Below are 21,343 nucleotides of genomic sequence, written 5' to 3'. Positions count from 1 at the left end.
GACCGCAGTGAAAGTGCTTGAAATCCTTTGCCTCTTTGAAGGCTTGTCCTTCCCTTCTCCTTTAAATAACTTTTCCTCTGACCAACTTCGTTTTGAACTCTTGGCAAAGACTTAACCGCAAACTACTCTGAACTGTGTGATCCTCTGCAAAGACTATGAACCATTAACATTGGCCCAGACCTATTAACTTGAATCCTAGTTGTAGTAGCCTTTTCTAGATTGCCCTGCCTATAACTTGTTGGCTCTATTGATTTTGAATAACCTTGTCTTTTCTCCCTTTTAAATTGCTGGAGTGCCATTTTGCTCACACTTCATTTTTAGCTTAACTTGTCCAGAATTGATTGGGTGGTGTGTAGTACATTAAGACTGTGATTTTCTGTGCTTTACAATAGTGAAATGTTTTATAACTGATGTGCAAATAAATGTATATTCTTTTACTTGGAAACCTTGAGTCAGTGTTTGCCTGAATCATAGTAATTGCTGTCCTTTGTGTAACCTCTTTTACTGCTCACTTTACTCTTGAGATAAGTCTGGCTGCTCAGCCATCGCCACCACTTTACTGTGTAGTACAGGCTTGTACCAAAGGTGAATTTGTACTGTCACTTGTAGTCCTAATTGTGTGTGGTGTTCCCAAAGGGGACTGCATATGATTCTGCCTAACACTCCCTTTCTCCTTCTGATCGGTTTTGGACCTTCTTAGATAGATGCATAGCTGTCCTTCTGTCAACTGTACATCTTCCAACCTCAGAAACCCAGAGCCCCTACCATCCATATTTTCGGGCACCAGCTCACTTACTCTAAAAGCTCAAAAGAAAGCCAATGCGAATGCCGACGTGAACAAGATCCTGTCTAAATCATCACGTCAAACCACCCGCAGGATTTCAATTAAAATGCAGTTTCACAATATCAATGGGCCGCCTTGCATCTGGCTTCCTCTTAGCTTGCTTGGCCCAACCCTGCATCGCCATCATAATGTAATGCTCTTTTGTAGGGTCGGCCTTGCCCCCTAGTTTGAAATAATGCGCTATTGCCAAGTGATAAGCCATCCATGATCTTGTTTTCCCAGACCGCCAGCCCCATCCAACAAAGGCGCGCACTGGCGATCCCCTCTGCCCATCCGTCAACACTTCGCCCTGGAAGGTCAAGACCCGCTCCCAGCACCCCTTGTATCTTATTGCTGTGCCATGGCAGTGTGTATTAAAGGACTCAGATCCCCCCAATCATGCGCCACCACTGCGCCTTGAATGGGGTTATCGTCTTGCTTGCTTCTCGGTAGTCCCCCCGAAACTTCTCCCACTCCAAACGAGAGAGAGTCAGCGGCCACGTTTTTCACCCCTGGAATATGCTGTGCTCGAACTTCGGTGTTCAATGTAAGCAAGCAATTTGTGAGCTCTCTCAGTAGTTTCAATACCCACAAATTGCTGGACGTCGCCTGATTGATGAGCTGAACCACTGCCAAGTTATCTGACCGGAGCAACGTCTTTTTGTTATTGAACCCCTTCCACCATAACTTGAAGGCCACCACAATAGGGAACAATTCCAGCAACGTGATGTCCCTGGTAATCCCCTCCTGATGCCATGCTGCCGGCCATGCTTGGCCACATCACTTGCTCCCCAAAATGGCCCCAAAGCCGTGGGAGCCTGACGAGTCAGTGAACAGTTTCAGTTTATCGCTGTTAGCCCACTCCATAGCAGGACACCATTAAACTCATCCAAAAATCCATCCCACATTCTGAGGTCCTCCTTTACCTCAGCCCCCAGTGGCACATGCTATGATGCCTGGTGCAAACCTGCAGTTTTGAGCTCAATACTCCTAGCAAACACCTTCCCCGCCGGGATTACCTTTCCTGCAGAATTGAGGTTACCTGCAATGATTGGAACTCCCTCAGAGGAGCCTTACTCCTGCCCCTCAAATCCTTGATTGTTTCCTCCAGGTCGTGCATTGAGTGGGGGAGGGGGGTGTGTAGATTTCTTACCCTAAGTAAAAGGAGATGGAAAACAAAATGCAGCCACTGGTCCACGCATGTGGTTTGGGGCATTTCCAATCGGCTGGATGGTGGCTTTTGTGACGTAAATAAACAACTGTTTATTCACACATCTAAGGCTACTAAGATTTTTGTGCAACGTAAAGGGAATGATGTCCAGAGTGAACTAATAGCCTGTATTTAATGCACTCGTCCACTGACCTTCCGGGGAGGGAGGGCGGGGGGGCTGTCCTGGGGCCAGATTACAGAAACTGTGCACGGGTGCAAGGGCAAAGTACCCGAAATGATGGGACCCTCTGGCTGCAGTTCCCAGCGTTTGGGGCCTGCGTGCAGGGTGGGACTGGGGCATGACATTGTCTCGGACATCAATAAAAAAGTGGCCCACGGTTGCACCAGGCAATTCATTCCTTTAGTGACAGACGCTTAAGCAGTGCCCAAGGAGGACGTTTTTGATAAAATGCGATGTAAGTTGTACATTTCAAAGAATATGTATTCCGTAACACTGGTCAAGACTACTAGTCGCCTGGTCAATACATTTATCAAACTGGCCCAAATGGGGCAAAAAAGTGACCGACTTTGACCAAAAAAGCTGTCCCACACCAGAATGTTGCGTTTTTGGGTCGGGCATATGCCCTATTGGCCAGTCCAAGCCTGCCCAGGCGTTGCAAGATCCGGGAAGAGTTGGGCGCCTCCCGCACAAGGATGTCAGACCCTGGTGTCTGCTAGAGCCTGTGTCTGCCAGAGGCAGGTGTCTGCCAGAAATGCGAAAAAGGATTTATCCGGTGGGGGAAAGCTCAGCCTGCGGTACCCACACTTCAAAGGTTGTCTTCGCCCCCGCACCTTTCTGAACACGCCCGGCCATAAACTCTGGGTGGGGATGGGTTCTGCTGTGCCCCAGGAATTGGAAGCGTTGCGCTCCACCCATCCCAAGGGACAGGCACAGAGGAGGGTGAAGGGTAACTGTCGGGGAAGGGCACAGTAGGAGCAGATGACTCCGGCTGATCCTCCCTCTCCCTCTCTACATGTATGCCAATATATTTGTGTGCAACCATCTCTCACACACGCGCACATTATGAAGGCAGCAGCAGATGGGGTGTGGGGGGGGGGCGGGGGTGGAGGTTGCATGCGCCTAAACGAGCCTCCAGGGAATTAGTACTCTGTGCGCCCTCAAGTTGCAGCAGTGTGTGGGCTCGCGTTGCATGCAGCGGTGGCCGGTGGAGACCCCAATGGCGTGTGCTGGTGACCAAGGGCACAGCTCCCCTCAAAAGCCGCATTCAGAGAGAGAGGTAAAGTGTCTGGCTGCTCTGTGGGGTGTTTAGAAGGACTCTGCTTTCTGCTTGATATGTTACTGACATGTTAATATGCTTGTATACTGTGTCAAATCACCACCGTCGTATCAGTGCGCCAAAGGCGGTGGCAAGTACAGGTGGGTAAAAAGCAACATTGGTAAGAGTGCGCAGTCTGGAAAGCCTCGCCTCATGTTGCGGGGGGCTACATCAGGTATGCAAGTACAGGTGGGTAAAAAGCGACATTGGTAAGGGTGCGCAGTCTGGAAAGCCTTGCCTCGTGGGGGTAGGGAGGGGCTACATCAGGCTGCAAGTACAGGTGGGTAAAAAGCGACATTGGTAAGGGTGCGCAGTCTGGAAAGCCTTGCCTCGTGGGGGTAGGGAGGGGCTACATCAGGCATGCAAGTACAGGTGGGTAAAAAGCAACATTGGTAAGGGTGCGCAGTCTGGAAAGCCTCGCCTCATGGTGCGGGGCGGGGGGGCTACATCAGGCATGCAAGTATAGGTGGATAAAAAGCATCATTGGTTAGGGGGCACAGTCTGGAAAGCCTCACCTAATGGTGTGGGGGCTACATCAGGTGTGCAGGTACAGGTGGATAAAAAGCGACATTGGTAAGGGTGCGCAGTCTGGAAAGCCTCACCTCATGGTGCGGGAGGCTACATCAGGCATGCAAGTACAGGTGGATAAAAAGCAACATTGGTAAGGGTGCACAGTCTGGAAAGCCTCACCTCATTGTGCAGGGGGCTACATCAGGCATGCAAGTACAGGAAGATAATAAGCAACATTGGTAAGGGTGCACAGTCGGGAAAGCCTCACCTCATGGCACAGGGGGCTACATCAGGTATGCCAGTACAGGTGGGTAAAAAGCAACATTGGTAAGGGTGAGCAGTCTGGAACGCCTCACCTCATGGTTCGGGGGGCTACATCAGGCATGCAAGTACAGGTGGATAAAAAGCAACATTGGTAAGGGTGAGCAGTCTGGAACGCCTCACCTCATGGTTCGGGGGGATACATCAGGCATGCAAGTACAGGTGGATAAAAAGCTACATTGGTAAGTGTGCGCAGTCTGGAAAGCCTCACCAAGTGGTGCGGGGGGGCTACATCAGGCATGCAAGTACAGGTGGATAAAAAGCAACATTGGTAAGGGTGTGCAGTCTGGAAAGCCTGACCTCATGGTGCGGGGGGATACATCAGGCATGCAAGTACAGGTGGATAAAAAGCAACATTGGTAAGGGGGCACAGTCTGGAAAGCCTCACCTAATGGTGCGGGGGCTACATCAGGTGTGCAGGTACAGGTGGATAAAAAGCGACATTGGTAAGGGTGCGCAGTCTGGAAAGCCTCACCTCATTGTGCGGGGGGCTACATCAGGCATGCAAGTACAGGTAGATAAAAAGCAACATTGGTAAGGGTGCGCAGTGTGGAAAGCCTGACCTCAAGGTGCGTGGGGGGCAACATCAGGTATGCAAGTACAGGTGGATAAAAAGCAACATTGTTAAGGGTGTGCAGTCTGGAAAGCCTCACCTCATCATGTGGGGGGCTACATCAAGTATGCAAGTACAGGAAGATAATAAGCAACATTAGTAAGGGTGCACAGTCGGGAAAGCCTCACCTCATGGCACGGGGGGCTACATCAGGTATGCCAGTACAGGTGGGTAAAAAGCAACATTGGTAAGGGTGAGCAGTCTGGGACGCCTCACCTCATGGTTCGGGGGGCTACATCAGGCATGCAAGTACAGGTGGATAAAAAGCAACATTGGTAAGGGTGCACAGTGTGGAAAGCCTCACCTCATTGTGCAGGGGGCTACATCAGGCATGCAAGTACAGGTGGATAAAAAGCAACATTGGTAAGGGTGCACAGTGTGGAAAGCCTCACCTCATTGTGCAGGGGGCTACATCAGGCATGCAAGTACAGGTGGATAAAAAGCAACATTGGTAAGGGTGCGCAGTCTGGAAAGCCTCGCCTCATGTTGCGGGGGGGCTACATCAGGTATGCAAGTACAGGTGGGTAAAAAGCGACATTGGTAAGGGTGCGCAGTCTGGAAAGCCTTGCCTCGTGGGGGTACGGAGGGGCTACATCAGGCCTGCAAGTACAGGTGGGTAAAAAGCAACATTGGTAAGGGTGCGCAGTCTGAAAAGCCTTGCCTCATGGGGGTAGGGAGGGGCTACATCAGGCCTGCAAGTACAGGTGGGTAAAAAGCAACATTGTTAAGGGTGCGCAGTCTGGAAAGCCTTGCCTCGTGGGGGTAGGGAGGGGCTACATCAGGCATGCAAGTACAGGTGGGTAAAAAGCAACATTGGTAAGGGTGCGCAGTCTGGAAAGCCTTGCCTCATGGTGCAGGGGGCTACATTAGGTATGCAAGTAGAGGTGGATAAAAAGCAACATTGGTAAAGGTGCGCAGTCTGGAAAGCCTGACCTCAAGGTGCGTGTGGGGCTACATCAGGTATGCAAGTACAGGTGGATAAAAAGCAACATTGGTAAGGGTGTGCAGTCTGGAAAGCCTGACCTCGTGGTGTGGGGGGCTACATTAGGTATGCCAGTACAGGTGGGTACAAGGCAACATTGGTAAGGGTGCACAGTGTGGAAAGCCTCACCTCATTGTGCAGGGGGCTACATCAGGCATGCAAGTACAGGTGGATAAAAAGAAACATTGGTAAGGGTGCGCAGTCTGGAAAGCCTCACCAAGTGGTGCAGGGGGGCTACATCAGGCATGCAAGTACAGGTGGATAAAAAGCATCATTGGTTAGGGGGCACAGTCTGGAAAGCCTCACCTAATGGTGTGGGGGCTACATCAGGTGTGCAGGTACAGGTGGATAAAAAGCGACATTGGTAAGGGTGCGAAGTCTGGAAAGCCTCACCTCATTGTGCGGGGGGCTACACCAGGCATGCAAGTACAGGTGGATAAAAAGCAACATTGGTAAGGGTGCGCAGTGTGGAAAGCCTGATCTCAAGGTGCGTGGGGGGCTACATCAGGCATGCAAGTACAGGAAGATAATAAGCAACATTAGTAAGGGTGCACAGTCTGGAAAGCCTCACCTCATGGCGCAGGGGGCTACATTAGGTATGCCAGTATAGGTGGGTACAAGGCAACATTGGTAAGGGTGAGCAGTCTGGAACGCCTCACCTCATTGTGCGTGGGGGGCTACATCAAGTATGCAAGTACAGGAAGATAATAAGCAACATTAGTAAGGGTGCACAGTCTGGAAAGCCTCACCTCATGGCGAAGGGGGCTACATTAGGTATGCCAGTATAGGTGGGTACAAGGCAACATTGGTAAGGGTGAGCAGTCTGGAACGCCTCACCTCCTGGTTCGGGGGGCTAGTTCAGGCATGCAAGTACAGGTGGATAAAACGCAACATTGGTAAGGGTGCACAGTGTGGAAAGCCTCACCTCATTGTGCAGGGGGCTACATCAGGCATGCAAGCACAGGTGGATAAAAAGAAACATTGGTAAGGGTGCACAGTCTGGAAAGCCTGACCTCATGGTGCAGGGGCATACATCAGGCATGCAAGTACAGGTGGATAAAAAGCAACATTGGTAAGTGTGCGCAGTCTGGAAAGCCTCACCAAGTGGTGCGGGGGGGCTACATCAGGCATGCAAGTACAGGTGGATAAAAAGCATCATTGGTAAGGGGGCACAGTCTGGAAAGCCTCACCTAATGGTGTGGGGGCTACATCAGGTGTGCAGGTACAGGTGGATAAAAAGCAACATTGGTAAGGGTGCGCAGTCTGGAAAGCCTGACCTCAAGGTGTGTGGGGGGCTACATCAGGTATGCAAGTACAGGAAGATAATAAGCAACATTAGTAAGGATGCACATTCTGGAAAGCCTCACCTCATGGCGCAGGGGGCTACATCAGGTATGCCAGTACAGGTGGGTAAAAAGCAACATTGGTAAGGGTGCGCAGTCTGGAACGCCTCACCTCATGGTTCGGGGGGCTACATCAGGCATGCAAGTACAGGTGGATAAAACGCAACATTGGTAAGGGTGCACAGTGTGGAAAGCCTCACCTCATTGTGCAGGGGGCTACATCAGGCATGCAAGTACAGGTGGATAAAAAGCAACATTGGTAAGGGTGCGCAGTCTGGAAAGCCTGACCAAGTGGTGCGGGGGGCTACATCAGGCATGCAAGTACAGGTGGATAAAAAGCATCATTGGTTAGGGGGCACAGTCTGGAAAGCCTCACCTCATTGTGCGGGGGGCTACATCAGGCATGCAAGTACAGGTGGATAAAAAGCACCATTGGTAAGGGTGCGCAGTGTGGAAAGCCTGACCTCAAGGTGCGTGGGGGGCTACATCAGGTATGCAAGTACAAGTGGATAAAAAGCAACATTGATAAGGGTGCACAGTTTGGAAAGCCTCACGTCATGGTGTGGGAGCTACAGTAGGTGTGCAGGTACAGGTGGATAAAAAGAGACATTGGTAAGGGTGCGCAGTTTGGAAAGCCCTCACCTCATGGTGTGGGGGGCTACATCAGTTATGCAAGTAAAGGTGGGTAAAAAGCAACATTGGTAAGTGTGCGCAGTCTGGAAAGCCTCACCAAGTGGTGCGGGGGGGCTACATCAGGCATGCAAGTACAGGTGGATAAAAAGCAACATTTTTTAGGGGGCACAGTCTGCAAAGCCTCACCTCATGGTGCGGGGGGCTACATCAGGTATGCAAGTACAGGTGGATAAAAAGCAACATTGGTAAGGGTGCGCAGTCTGGAAAGCCTTGCCTCATGGTGCGGGGGGCTACATCAGGCATGCAAGTACAGGTAGGTAAAAAGCGACATTGGTAAGGGTGCGCAGTCTGGAAAATCCTCACCTCATGGTGTGGGGGGCTACATCAGGTATGTAAGTAAAGGTGGGTATAAAGCAACATTGGTAAGGGTGCGCAGTCTGTAAAGCCCTCTCCTCATGGTGCGTGGGGTATACATCAGGCATGCAAGTACAGGTGGATAGAAAGCAACATTTGTAAGGATGCGCAGTCTGGAAAACCCTCACCTCATGGTGCGGGGGGGGCTACATCAGGTATGCAAGTACAGGTGGGTAAAAAGCAACATTGGTAAGGGTGCACAGTCTGTAAAGCCCTCACCTCATGGTGCGGGGGGGCTACATCAGGCATGCAAGTACAGGTGGATGAAAAGCGACATTGGTAAGGGTGCGCAGTCTGGAAAGCCTCACCTCACAGTGCGGGAGGGCTACATCAGGCATGCAAGTACAGGTGGGTAACAAGCAACATTGATAACGGTGCGCAGTCTAGAAAGCCTCACCTCACGGTGTGGGAGGCTACATCAGGCATGCAAGTACAGGTGGATAAAAAGCAACATTGGTAAGGGTGAGCAGTCTAGAAAGCCTCACCTCACGGTGTGGGAGGCTACATCAGGCATGCAAGTACAGGTGGGTAAAAAGCAACATTGGTAAGGGTGCGCAGTCTGGAAAGCCTCACCTCATTGTGCAAGGGGCTACATCATGCATGCAAGTACAGGTGGATAAAAAGCAACATTGGTAAGGGTGCGCAGTTTAGAAAGCCTCACCTCACGGTGCCGGGGGCTACATCAGGCATGCAAGTACAGGTGGGTAAAAAGCAACATTGGTAAGGGTGCGCAGTCTGGAAAGCCTCATCTCATGGTACGGGGGGCTACATCAGGTATGCAAACACAGGTGTGTAAAAAGCAACATTGGAAAGGGTGCGCAGTCTGGAAAGCCTCACCTCATGGTATGAGGGCTACATCAGGTATGCAAGTAAAGGTGGATAAAAAGCAACATTGGTAAGGGTGCGCAGTCTGGAAAGCCTCACCTCATGGTGTGGGGGCTACATCACATATGTGGGTATAGGTGGTTAAAAAGCAACATTCGTAAGGATGTGAAGTCTGGGAAGCCTCAGCTCATGGTGCGCAGGGCTACATCAGGTATGCAAGTATAGGTGGATAAAACGCAACATTGGTTACAGGGCACAGTCAGGAAAGCCTCACCTCATGGTGCGGGGGCTACATCAGGTATGCAAGTAGAGGTGGATAAAAAGCAACATTGGTAAGGGTGTGCAGTCTGGAAAGGGTCACATCATGGAGCGGGGGCTACATCAGGCATGCAAGTACAGGTGGATAAAAAGCAACATTGGTAAGGGTGCGCAGTCTGGAAAGCCTCACCTCATGGTGCGGGGGGCTACATCAGGTATGCAAGTACAGGTGGGTAAAAAGCAACATTGACAAGGGTGCACAGTCTGGAAAGCCCCACCTCATGGTGAGGGGGCTACATCAGGCATGCAAGTACAGGTGGATAAAAAGCAACATTGGTAAGGGTGTGCAGTCTGGAAAGCCTCACCTCATAGTGCGGGGGGCTACATCAGGCATGCAAGTACAGGTGGATAAAAAGCAACATTGGTAAGGGTGCGCAGTCTGGAAAGCCTCACCTCATGGTGCGGGGGGCTACATCAGGTATGCAAGTACAGGTGGATAAAAACCAACATTGGTAAGAGTGCGCAGGCTCGAAAGCCTCACCTCATGGTGCGGGGGGCTAAATCAGGTATGCAAGTACAGGTGGGTAAAAAGCAACATTGAAAAGGGTGCACAGTCTGGAAAGCCTCACCTCATGGTGCGAAGGGCTACATCAGGCATGCAAGTACAGGTGGATAAAAAGCAACATTGGTAAGGGGGCGCAGTTTGGAAAGCCTCACCTCATGGTGTGGGAGCTACAGTAGGTGTGCAGGTACAGGTGGATAAAAAGAGACATTGGTAAGGGTGCGCAGTTTGGAAAGCCCTCACCTCATGGTCTGGGGGGCTACATCAGGTATGCAAGTAAAGGTGGGTAAAAAGCAACATTGGTAAGGGTGTGCAGTCTGGAAAGCCTCACCTCGTGGTGTGGGGGGGCTACATCAGGCATGCAAGTACAGGTGGATAAAAAGCAACATTGGTTAGGGGGCACAGTCAGCAAAGCCTCACCTCATGGTGCGGGGGCTACATCAGGTGTGCAGGTACAGGTGTATAAAAAGCAACATTGGTAAGTGTGCACAGTCTGGAAAGCCCTCACCTCATGGTGTCGGGGGCTACATCAGGCATGCAAGTACAGGTGGATAAAAAGCAACATTGGTAAGGGTGCACAGTCTGGAAAGCCGGACCTCATGGTGCGGGGGGCTACATCAGGTATGCAAGTACAGGTGGGTAAAAAGCAACATTGGTAAGGGTGCGCAGTCTGGAAAGCCTTGCCTCATGGTGCGGGGGGCTACATCAGGCATGCAAGTACAGGTAGGTAAAAAGCGACATTGGTAAGGGTGCGCAGTCTGGAAAACCCTCACCTCATGGTGTGGGGGGGCTACATCAGGTATGTAAATAAAGGTGGGTAAAAAGCAAAATTGGTAAGGGTGCGCAGTCTGTAAAGCCCTCTCCTCATGGTGCGTGGGGTATACATCAGGCATGCAAGTACAGGTGGGTAAAAAGAAACATTGGTAAGGATGCGCAGTCTGGAAAACCCTCACCTCATGGTGCGGGGGGGGCTACATCAGGTATGCAAGTACAGGTGGGTAAAAAGCAACATTGGTAAGGGTGCACAGTCTGTAAAGCCCTCACCTCATGGTGCGGGGGGGGGCTACATCAGGCATGCAAGTACAGGTGGATAAAAAGCGACATTGGTAAGGGTGCGCAGTCTGGAAAGCCTCACCTCACAGTGCGGGAGGGCTACATCTGGCATGCAAGTACAGGTGGGTAAAAAGCAACATTGGTAAGGGTGCGCAGTCTGGAAAGCCTCACCTCATTGTGCAGGGGCTACATCAGGCGTGCAAGTACAGGTGGATAAAAAGCAACATTGGTAAGGGTGAGCAGTCTAGAAAGCCTCACCTCACGGTGTGGGAGGCTACATCAGGCATGCAAGTACAGGTGGGTAAAAAGCAACATTGGTAAGGGTGCGCAGTCTGGAAAGCCTCACCTCATTGTGCAAGGGGCTACATCATGCATGCAAGTACAGGTGGATAAAAAGCAACATTGGTAAGGGTGCGCAGTTTGGAAAGCCTCACCTCACGGTGCCGGGGGCTACATCAGGCATGCAAGTACAGGTGGGTAAAAAGCAACATTGGTAAGGGTGCGCAGTCTGGAAAGCCTCATCTCATGGTACGGGGGCTACATCAGGTATGCAAACACAGGTGTGTAAAAAGCAACATTGGAAAGGGTGCGCAGTCTGGAAAGCCTCACCTCATGGTACGAGGGCTACATCAGGTATGCAAGTAAAGGTGGATAAAAAGCAACATTGGTAAGGGTGCGCAGTCTGGAAAGCCTCACCTCATGGTGTGGGGGCTACATCACGTATGTGGGTATAGGTGGTTAAAAAGCAACATTCGTAAGGATGTGCAGTCTGAAAAGCCTCACCTCATGGTGCGTTGGGCTACATCAGGCATGCAAGTAGAGGTGGGTAAAAAGCAACACTGGTAAGGGTGCGCAGTCTGGGAAGCCTCAGCTCATGGTGCGCAGGGCTACATCAGGTATGCAAGTAGAGGTGGATAAAAAGCAACATTGGTAAGGGTGCACAGTCTGGAAAGCCTCACCTCATGGTTCTTGGGGCTACATCAGGTATGCAAGTATAGGTGGATAAAACGCAACATTGGTTACAGGGCACAGTCAGGAAAGCCTCACCTCATGGTGCGGGGGCTACATCAGGTATGCAAGTAGAGGTGGATAAAAAGCAACATTGGTAAGGGTGTGCAGTCTGGAAAGGGTCACATCATGGAGCGGGGGTCACATCATGGAGCGGGGGCTACATCAGGCATGCAAGTACAGGTGGATAAAAAGCAACATTGGTAAGGGTGCACAGTCTGGAAAGCCTCACCTCATGGTGCGGGGGGCTACATCAGGTATGCAAGTACAGGTGGGTAAAAAGCAACATTGACAAGGGTGCACAGTCTGGAAAGCCTGACCTCGTGGTTCAGGGGCATACATCAGGCATGCAAGTACAAGTGGATAAAAAGCAACATTGGAAAGGGTGTGCAGTCTGGAAAGCCTCACCTCATGGTGCGAAGTGCTACATCAGGCATGCAAGTACAGGTGGGTAAAAAGCAACATTGACAAGGGTGCACAGTCTGGAAAGCCTGACCTCGTGGTTCAGGGGCATACATCAGGCATGCAAGTACAAGTGGATAAAAAGCAACATTGGAAAGGGTGTGCAGTCTGGAAAGCCTCACCTCATGGTGCGAAGTGCTACATCAGGCATGCAAGTACAGGTGGATAAAAAGCAACATTGGTAAGTGTGTGCAGTCTGGAAAGCCTGACCTCGTGGTTCAGGGGGCTACATCAGGCAGCAAGTACAAGTGGTTAAAAAGCAACATTGGAAAGGGTGTGCAGTCTGGAAAGCCTCACCTCATGGTGTGGGGGGCTACATCAAGTATGCAAGTACAGGAAGATAATAAGCAACATTAGTAAGGGTGCACAGTCTGGAAAGCCTCACCTCATGGCGCAGGGGGCTACATCAGGTATGCCAGTACAGGTGGGTACAAGGCAACATTGGTAAGGGTGAGCAGTCTGGAACGCCTCACCTCATGGTTCGGGGGCCTACATCAGGCATGCAAGTACAGGTGGATAAAACGCAACATTGGTAAGGGTGCACAATGTGGAAAGCCTCACCTCATTGTGCGGGGGGATACATCAGGCATGCAATTACAGGTGGATAAAAAGAAACATTGGTAAGGGTGCGCAGTCTGGAAAGCCTGACCTCATGGTGCGGGGGGATACATCAGGCATGCAAGTACAGGTGGATAAAAAGCATCGTTGGTTAGGGGGCACAGTCTGGACAGCCTCACCTAATGGTGTGGGGGTTACATTAGGTGTGCAGGTACAGGTGGATAAAAAGAGACATTGGTAAGGGTGCGCAGTCTGGAAAGCCTCACCTCATTGTGCGGGGGGCTACATCAGGCATCCAAGTACAGGTGGATAAAATGCAACATTGGTAAGGGTGTGCAGTGTGGAAAGCCTGACCTCAAGGTGCATGGGGGGCTACATCAGGTATGCAAGTACAGGTGGATAAAAAGCAACATTGATAAGGGTGCACAGTCTGGAAAGCCTAACCTCATGGTGCGGGAGCTACAGTAGGTGTGCAGGTACAGGTGGATAAAAAGCGACATTGGTAAGTGTGCGCAGTCTGGAAAGCCTCACCTCGTCGTGCGGGGGGGCTACATTAGGCATGCAAGTACAGGTGGATAAAAAGAAACATTGGTTAGGGGGCACAGTCTGCAAAGCCTCACCTCATGGTGCGGGGGCTACATCAGGTGTGCAGGTACAGGTGTATAAAAAGCAACATTGGTAAGGGTGCGCAGTCTGGAAAGCCTCACCTCATGGGGCAGGGGGCTACATCAGGTGTGCAAGTACAGGTGGATAAAAAGCAACATTGGTAAGGGTGCGCAGTCTGGAAAGACGGACCTCATGGTGCGGGGGGCTTCATCAGGTATGCAAGTACAGGTGGATAAAAAGCAACATTGGTAAGGGTGCGCAGTCTGGAAAGCCTTGCCTCATGGTGCGGGGGGCTACATCAGGCATGCAAGTACAGGTAGGTAAAAAGCGACATTGGTAAGGGTGCGCAGTCTGGAAAGCCTTGCCTCATGGTGCGGGGGGCTACATCAGGCATGCAAGTACAGGTGGATAAAAAGCAACATTGGTAAGGGTGCGCAGTCTGGAAAGCCTTGCCTCATGGTGCGGGGGGCTACATCAGGCATGCAAGTACAGGTAGGTAAAAAGCGACATTGGTAAGGGTGCGCAGTCTGGAAAGCCCTCACCTCATGGTGTGGGGGGCTACTTCAGCTATTTAAGTAAAGGTGGGTAAAAAGCAACATTGGTAAGGGTGCGCAGTCTGTAAAGCCCTCTCCTCATGGTGCGGGGGGTATACATCAGGCATGCAAGTACAGGTGGGTAAAAAGAAACATTGGTAAGGATGCGCAGTCTGGAAAACCCTCACCTCATGGTGCGGGGTGGCTACATCAGGTATGCAAGTACAGGTGGGTAAAAAGCAACATTGGTAAGGGTGCACAGTCTGTAAAGTCCTCACCTCATGGTGCGGGGGGGCTACATCAGGCATGCAAGTACAGGTGGATAAAAAGCGACTTTGGTAAGGGTGCGCAGTCTGGAAAGCCTCAACTCACAGTGCGGGAGGGCTACATCAGGCATGCAAGTACAGGCGGGTAACAAGCAACATTGGTAACGGTGCGCAGTCTGGAAAGCCTCACCTCATTGTGCAGGGGCTACATCAGGCATGCAAGTACAGGTGGATAAAAAGCAACATTGGTAAGGGTGAGCAGTCTGGAAAGCCTCACCTCACGGTGCGGGAGGCTACATCAGGCATGCAAGTACAGGTGGGTAAAAAGCAACATTGGTAAGGGTGCGCAGTCTGGAAAGCCTCACCTCATTGTGCAAGGGGCTACATCATGCATGCAAGTACAGGTGGATAAAAAGCAACATTGGTAAGGGTGCGCAGTCTGGAAAGCCTCACCTCACGGTGCCGGGGGCTACATCAGGCATGCAAGTACAGGTGGGTAAAAAGCAACATTGGTAAGGGTGCGCAGTCTGGAAAGCCTCATCTCATGGTACGGGGGGCTACATCAGGTATGTAAACACTGGTGTGTAAAAAGCAACATTGGAAAGGGTGCGCAGTCTGGAAAGCCTCACCTCATGGTACGGGGGCTACATCAGGTATGCAAGTAAAGGTGGATAAAAAGCAACATTGGTAAGGGTGCGCAGTCTGGAAAGCCTCACCTCATGGTGTGGGGGCTACATCACGTATGCAAGTACAGGTGGATAAAAAGCAACATTGGTAAGGGTGCGCAGTCTGGAAAGCCTTGCCTCACGGTGTGGGTGGCTACCTCAGGTATGTGGGTATAGGTGGTTAAAAAGCAACATTCGTAAGGATGTGTAGTCTGAAAAGCCTCACCTCATGATGCGTTGGGCTACATCAGGCATGCAAGTAGAGGTGGGTAAAAAGCAACACTGGTAAGGGTGCGCAGTCTGGGAAGCCTCACCTCATGGTTCAGGGGGCTACATCAGGTATGCAAGTATAGGTGGATAAAACGCAACATTGGTTACAGGGCACAGTCAGGAAAGCCTCCCCTCATGGTGCGGGGGCTACATCAGGTATGCAAGTACAGGTGGATAAAAAGCAACATTGGTAAGGGTGCGCAGTCTGGAAAGCCTCACCTCATGGTGCGGGGGGCTACATCAGGTATGCAAGTACAGGTGGGTAAAAAGCAACATTGACAAGGGTGCACAGTCTGGAAAGCCTCACCTCATGGTACGGGGGCTACATCAGGTATGCAAGTAAAGGTGGATAAAAAGCAACATTGGTAAGGGTGCGCAGTCTGGAAAGCCTCACCTCATGGTGCGGGGGGCTACATCAGGTATGCAAGTACAGGTGGGTAAAAAGCAACATTGACAAGGGTGCACAGTCTGGAAAGCCTCACCTCATGGTGAGGGGGCTACATCAGGTATGCAAGTACAGGTGGGTAAAAAGCAACATTGACAAGGGTGCACAGTCTGGAAAGCCTCACCTCATGGTGAGGGGGCTACATCAGGCATGCAAGTACAGGTGGATAAAAAGCAACATTGGAAAGGGTGCACAGTCTGGCAAGCCTTTCCTCATTCTGTGGGTGGCTATATCAGGTATGTGGGTGCAGGTGGATAAAAAGCAACATTGGTAAGGGTGCTCAGTCTGGAAATCCTCATCTCATGGTGCAGGGGGCTACATCAGGCATGCAAGTACAGGAAGATAAATAGTGACATTGGTAAGGGTCTGCAGTCTGGAAAGCCTCACCTCATGGTGCGGGGGTGGGGCTACATGAGGCATTCAAGTACAGGTTGATAAAAAGCAACATTGGTAACGGTGCGCAGTCTGGAAAGCCTCACCTCATGGTGTGGGGGCTACATCAGGTATGCAAGTACAGGTAGATAATAAGCGACATTGGCAAGGGTGCGCAGTCTGGAAAGCCTCACCTCATGGTGCGGGGGGCTACATCAGGTATGCAAGTACAGGTAGATAATAAGTGAAATTGGTAAGGGTGAGCAGTCTGCAAAGCCTCACCTCATGGTGCGGGGGGCTACATCAGGTATGCAAGTACAGGTAGATAATAAGTGAAATTGGTAAGGGTGAGCAGTCTGCAAAGCCTCACCTCATGGTGCGGGGGTGGGGCTACATGAGGCATGCAAGTACAGGTTGATAAAAAGCAACACTGGTAAGGGTGCGCAGTCTGGAAAGCCTCACCTCATGGTGCAGGGGTTTACATCAGGTATGCAAGTACAGGTGGATAAAAAGCAACATTGGTAAGCGTGCGCAGTCTGGAAAGCCCTCACCTCATTGTGTGGGGGGCTACATCAGGTATGCAAGTACAGGTGGGTAAAAAGCAACATTGGTAAGGGTGCGCAGTCTGGAAAGCCTCACCTCATGGGGCAGGGGGCTACATCAGGTGTGCAAGTACAGGTGGATGAAAAGCAACATTGGTAAGGGTGCGCAGTCTGGAAAGCCGGACCTCATGGTGCGGGGGGCTACATCAGGTATGCAAGTACAGGTGGATAAAAAGCAACATTGGTAAGGGTGCGCAGTCTGGAAAGCCTTGCCTCATGGTGCGGGGGGCTACATCAGGCATGCAAGTACAGGTAGCTAATAAGTGAAATTGGTATGGGTGCGCAGTCTGTAAAGCCTCACCTCATGGTGCGGGGGGCTACATCAGGTATGCAAGTACAGGTGGATAGAAAGCAACATTGATAAGGGTGCTGGTGGTTGTAGACAGGTGCAATTACACAATATTTGCTGCAAACATTGAGTGGGCAATGCAGGGGGTGGGAGGGGAGGAGCACCAGGAGAGAATGTATACAGCGCAGAGCAATGATTAAATGTCTCCTTAAATAGGCTAGGAATAGGTTAATCAATAAGTCTGGCTTTAGAATGTTCGTTTCTTGCCATGACCTAAGCTTAAACATTTGAGCCGACCCATAACATAATCTGCAAACCCCCTTGTAATTGGAAAGGCAACATCAAGGTGTATCAAAGCCAATGGATGTTCTAAATGTACAGCCAATCATTGGGGACTCCGCAGATTGCTTTTATTTATTTATTTACTTATGTATTTATATGGCGCACCAAACCCAGAGGTATGTAGATGCTTAAGCTTTAGAAATTGGTTACAGTGCTTATGGTTACAGGACAGAATAAACAAAAAGTGGTTACATCATAAAATGCAACAGAGTGAAGGTGGTCACTGGATTGAGGTTACAGGCAGGAAGCAAACAGAAGGTAATAACAAGGGTGTAATGGAGTTCAAGTGAGCACAATGGAGTATCCTAGCCCCATGCTGCAAGGTGGCTACATTATAAGGTGCCTTAGGGTCCATGGTGGGCACATTCGTGGTACCTAACCCCATGATGCAGGGCGGCTGGGGCACAGAGATGCTGAAAGTCCATATCGGGTAGGCACATTCGTAGAGCCTAACCCCATATTGCAGGGCGGCTGCGACACAGAAATGTAGCGAAGATAAGTTGGCACAGGGGGGACAGCCAGAAATAGGGTTCAGGCACACAAGCACATACATACAAAAGGGGGGAGGCAGCTAGATACAAGGTTCAGGCACTCAACAGGAGGGGGGGGCAGCTAGATATAGGGTTAGACCCAGATACATTCAGACAGCGGACAGGGAGCAAGAAGGGGCCCAGGAGGTGGGCCTTTGGTGAGGGGGCGGTTAAAGCCTGCCGGTCCCCGATAGGCTGCAATGAACGCGAAACAGCCAATGGGTGCGCTCAGAACCAGGGCACAGCATTGATGGCAAAAGGCACGGCCATCTTGGAGTTGCCGTGCGCCGCCAACTAAGAATGGGGAGAAAGCCCCAGGGCACCAGGGAGGACAGCAAAGGCCAAGAGGCAATGCCGGATTCACAGCGCTCATGAACAAATTCAAGATGGTGCATTTACAACTGCTTGTACGCAGCTTTGTAGGTTTTCAAATTATTGATGTTCTTTGAATCGCGCTACACCGCGGGGAGTGAGGAAGGAGATAGAGGAGAGTGCGCATTGGAAGTCAGCACTCTACCTCTGATCACGGATCAAAATCCCCACAAGTGCAGCCTACAGGTGTAGAGTTTTGAATAGTGAAATTACTTTTGGTGCTGTCAGACATATCTGCGACATGCTAAGGTACTCACATCGCACCTCAAGGGTTCCCTCTAAAAGCCAGGCACTCAAATGACAGGCATAACCACCAAATGCCTGGTTCTCCCATCAAATGTCAGGTATTACCACTCCATGCGCGGTACTGCCATCACATTCCAGGTATTACTGCCCAATGCCAAGTGCTCTCAGCACCAATGGCGTAACACAAAATGTGGGGCCCCCCTCTGAGCCACGCTGAGGGGGCCCCCCCAACTCGGCAACAAATCCCGGGTCACGCCACACTCTGGGCCAGCATAGATTATCACGCTTGCGTAATATGCGCGAACGTGCTGCTGAAGGGCTATGCCGCACACTGCACTAGGATAAAGATATACATATGTGTTTTAATGCAATATATAACTCACGTTCTGAGAAAAATTGTCTAAAAAGCCAGATTGTTTGCAATTGTTTTGTATAGTAACACCAATCCAATACATACAAGTCACCAACAGTGCACAGGAACATTAATGCTTTGCTAATAAAAATGCCATGCCACAAAGAAAACATGTCCAACTGGCTGCACAATGTAGACCAGTGTAGACACGTAATAACATTACAGTAAAGCATGCCAGGCCACATTTAGATATACCTAGACTGGTTGCACCAAAATGCCAGTCGAATCAATAACACTCATCAAGAAGAGAACACACATTCAAGCCCGCGTCTCTGTGGCGTCTAACAACACGACGACATTCTTTAAAATCTGCAAGAAACTGGTCAATCCTGTTGTGGCCTCTACCTCTCCTGTTCCCTCCCAGGCTCTCTGTATAGCTCTGGCCTCTCACTTCCCTGCTAAAACTCAGGACATCCTGTCCACTATCTCCTCTTCCTCTCCCTCTTCCTCTCTCTGCCCCCCCCTTTGGCCATCTCTCCCTCTCCTCCTCCTTTCTCCTCTTTCTCTCTGACAACACCTGACAAGGTTTCTAGACAAGTCTGATAAAAGTGTCATCGAAACAGGTGCTCGTCTGCTCCTCCAGAACCATCAAGGACCATATTGACACCCTCGACCCATCCTTGGGCGATTTCTGTAATCACTCGTTCGCCACTGGAACGTTCCCCTCTCCCTTTAAGCACTCCTGTGTCCACCCACTCCTCAAGAAGCCATCTGCCGATACTACCTACACGGCAAACTATCGCCCAATCTCCATCACCCCTTTCCTGGGCAAACTCTTGGAAAAGCTGGCCATCTCCCAGTTAATTCTCCACACTGAATCTGTTGGTTGTCACCACGACCATCAGTCTGGCTTCAGAGCTTCCAGAGGCACGGAAACTGCTCTCCAGAACACCTGTGAAGATCTGCTTTCTAACCTTGATTCCAGCCTTCCTTCTGTCCTCATCCTCCTTGATCTTTCCTCTGCTTTCGACACAGTAAACCATGCCATCCTAATCAATCGATTACATGAGAACCTGGGCATCAAGGATCAGGCTCTGGAGTGGCTGACCTCCTTCCTCTTGGACCGCCCCTCCGAGGTCCAACTTGGTCCCTTTCTCTCTGCCACCTCGTTCTCTACCTGTGGCATTCCCCAGGACTCTAGCCTCTCACCCTGTTTCTTCAACTTCTACTTGACCCCTTTGGCCCACTTGATCTCTACCTTCCCTAACCCTCAGTGTTATGCGGATAACACTCAGCTTTCCTTCACACTCCCCTCAGCCTCCTCTCCTGCTCATTCTTGTCTATCCGCGATTCAGGATCTGTGCGCCTCCAACCATCTCTGCCTTAATGCCAGTAAGATGGCGATCCTTTGCATTGGGACCACTGTGCCTGCTTTCCCTCTCTCGCTCCGGTCGACCGCCTTGGGCCCCCTTCCTTCGCCTTCCTGCGAGGCAAAAAACCTTGGTGTCATCTTCGATTCCACTCGTTCTTTCTTGCCTCACATCTTGGACGTCGCCAGGAAGTCCCACTACCAGCTGCTCCTCCTCAAAGGGACTCTTCCCTTTCTCACTTTCTCCCAGAAGCTCACGGTTTCCAGACCCTGGTTCTCTCTAGGCTGGACTAAGGCAACATCCTCTTTCTAAATCTACTAAGGCCCTCATAAGGCCCCTGTTTAATCCTGGAGCCTTCTCAGTCCCCTCAGCAGCCACACCGACGACGATCGCCCCACACGTGGTCTCACGCGTGGCCCTGCCTGCCCCTCGTGCAGCGACAAAAAATCCTTGAGGCCCAACAGTGCTGTGAAGAGCACCGTACTGGGAAAGGCTGCACCATACTGGATAGGCTGCAGCTGCCCCTGATTTGCAGTATTCCCTTGAAATCAAGCACGGAAAGCCGCGCCTGACCTGCATTGCCTGACCCCTTGATGCCAGGCGCAGCGCGGCACCAAAGCTAGGCCGCTGCCTCGTTGCTAGGTAACTAGCACTATTTGAAGCAGCAAACATCCGCCGCCGGCGGCCCAGCTAAGGCCCTCATAAGGCCCCTGTTTACCCCTGTTTGTGCCAGTGCCGTCCTTTCTCTACCTCCTCCTATCATCCAAACAGACCTAACATATGACTTTTGAATGCTATGTGAGCCCTTTCAATCTAAAAATCGTGCTTCAATAGTCCCCGGCTCACATACCACCTTGCCGTGCCTACATCTACTCACCACATGTCCCATTGTATTGAGGTGGTCAGACCATTCTAAAATGGCCGACCTCTAGAGCTCGCTGCTCCCTCACCCAAGCTCTTGCCTGATTGGCTGCACCACAGCTTATCTCCTACCCTGAATCACTGGCAGGCACAAGCCGGCGTCCGCACCAAGGCGGAAAACGAAGGCTCCTGTCCCGACCCGGTCACGAGCCAAACAGAGGGTGAGTCCTGCTGTCCTGAAGCCATGAACCTATAAAGTGACGGGGGTGAGTCCTGCTGTCCTGAAGCCATGAGCTCAGAAAGAGCCGGGGGTGAGCCCTGGTGTCCTGAAGCCATGAACCTAGAAAGAGCCGTGAGTGAGCCATGGTGT

At 51.0% G+C, this 21,343-nt stretch overlaps 1 protein-coding gene across 1 annotated transcript in view; it reads left to right on the top strand.

The window, feature by feature from the left end:
• The first annotated feature begins 3,135 nt into the window (after positions 1-3,135).
• The window catches only part of LOC138525616 (cystathionine beta-synthase-like), a 215,315-nt gene continuing 197,107 nt past the window's right edge, over positions 3,136-21,343 (top strand). The window contains exon 1 of the mRNA XM_069635662.1: positions 3,136-3,271. Coding sequence (XP_069491763.1) covers positions 3,185-3,271 — 87 coding nt within the window. The 5' untranslated portion in view covers positions 3,136-3,184. The remainder of the gene's footprint in view (positions 3,272-21,343) is intronic.

Source organism: Ambystoma mexicanum, chromosome 7p (assembly GCF_040938575.1).
Source record: "Ambystoma mexicanum isolate Mex_15411 chromosome 7p, UKY_AmexF1_1, whole genome shotgun sequence".
Lineage (NCBI taxonomy): Eukaryota > Metazoa > Chordata > Amphibia > Caudata > Ambystomatidae > Ambystoma > Ambystoma mexicanum.
The sequence above is the reverse complement of the archived record's forward strand: the minus strand, read 5'-3'. Positions and strand labels throughout refer to the sequence as shown.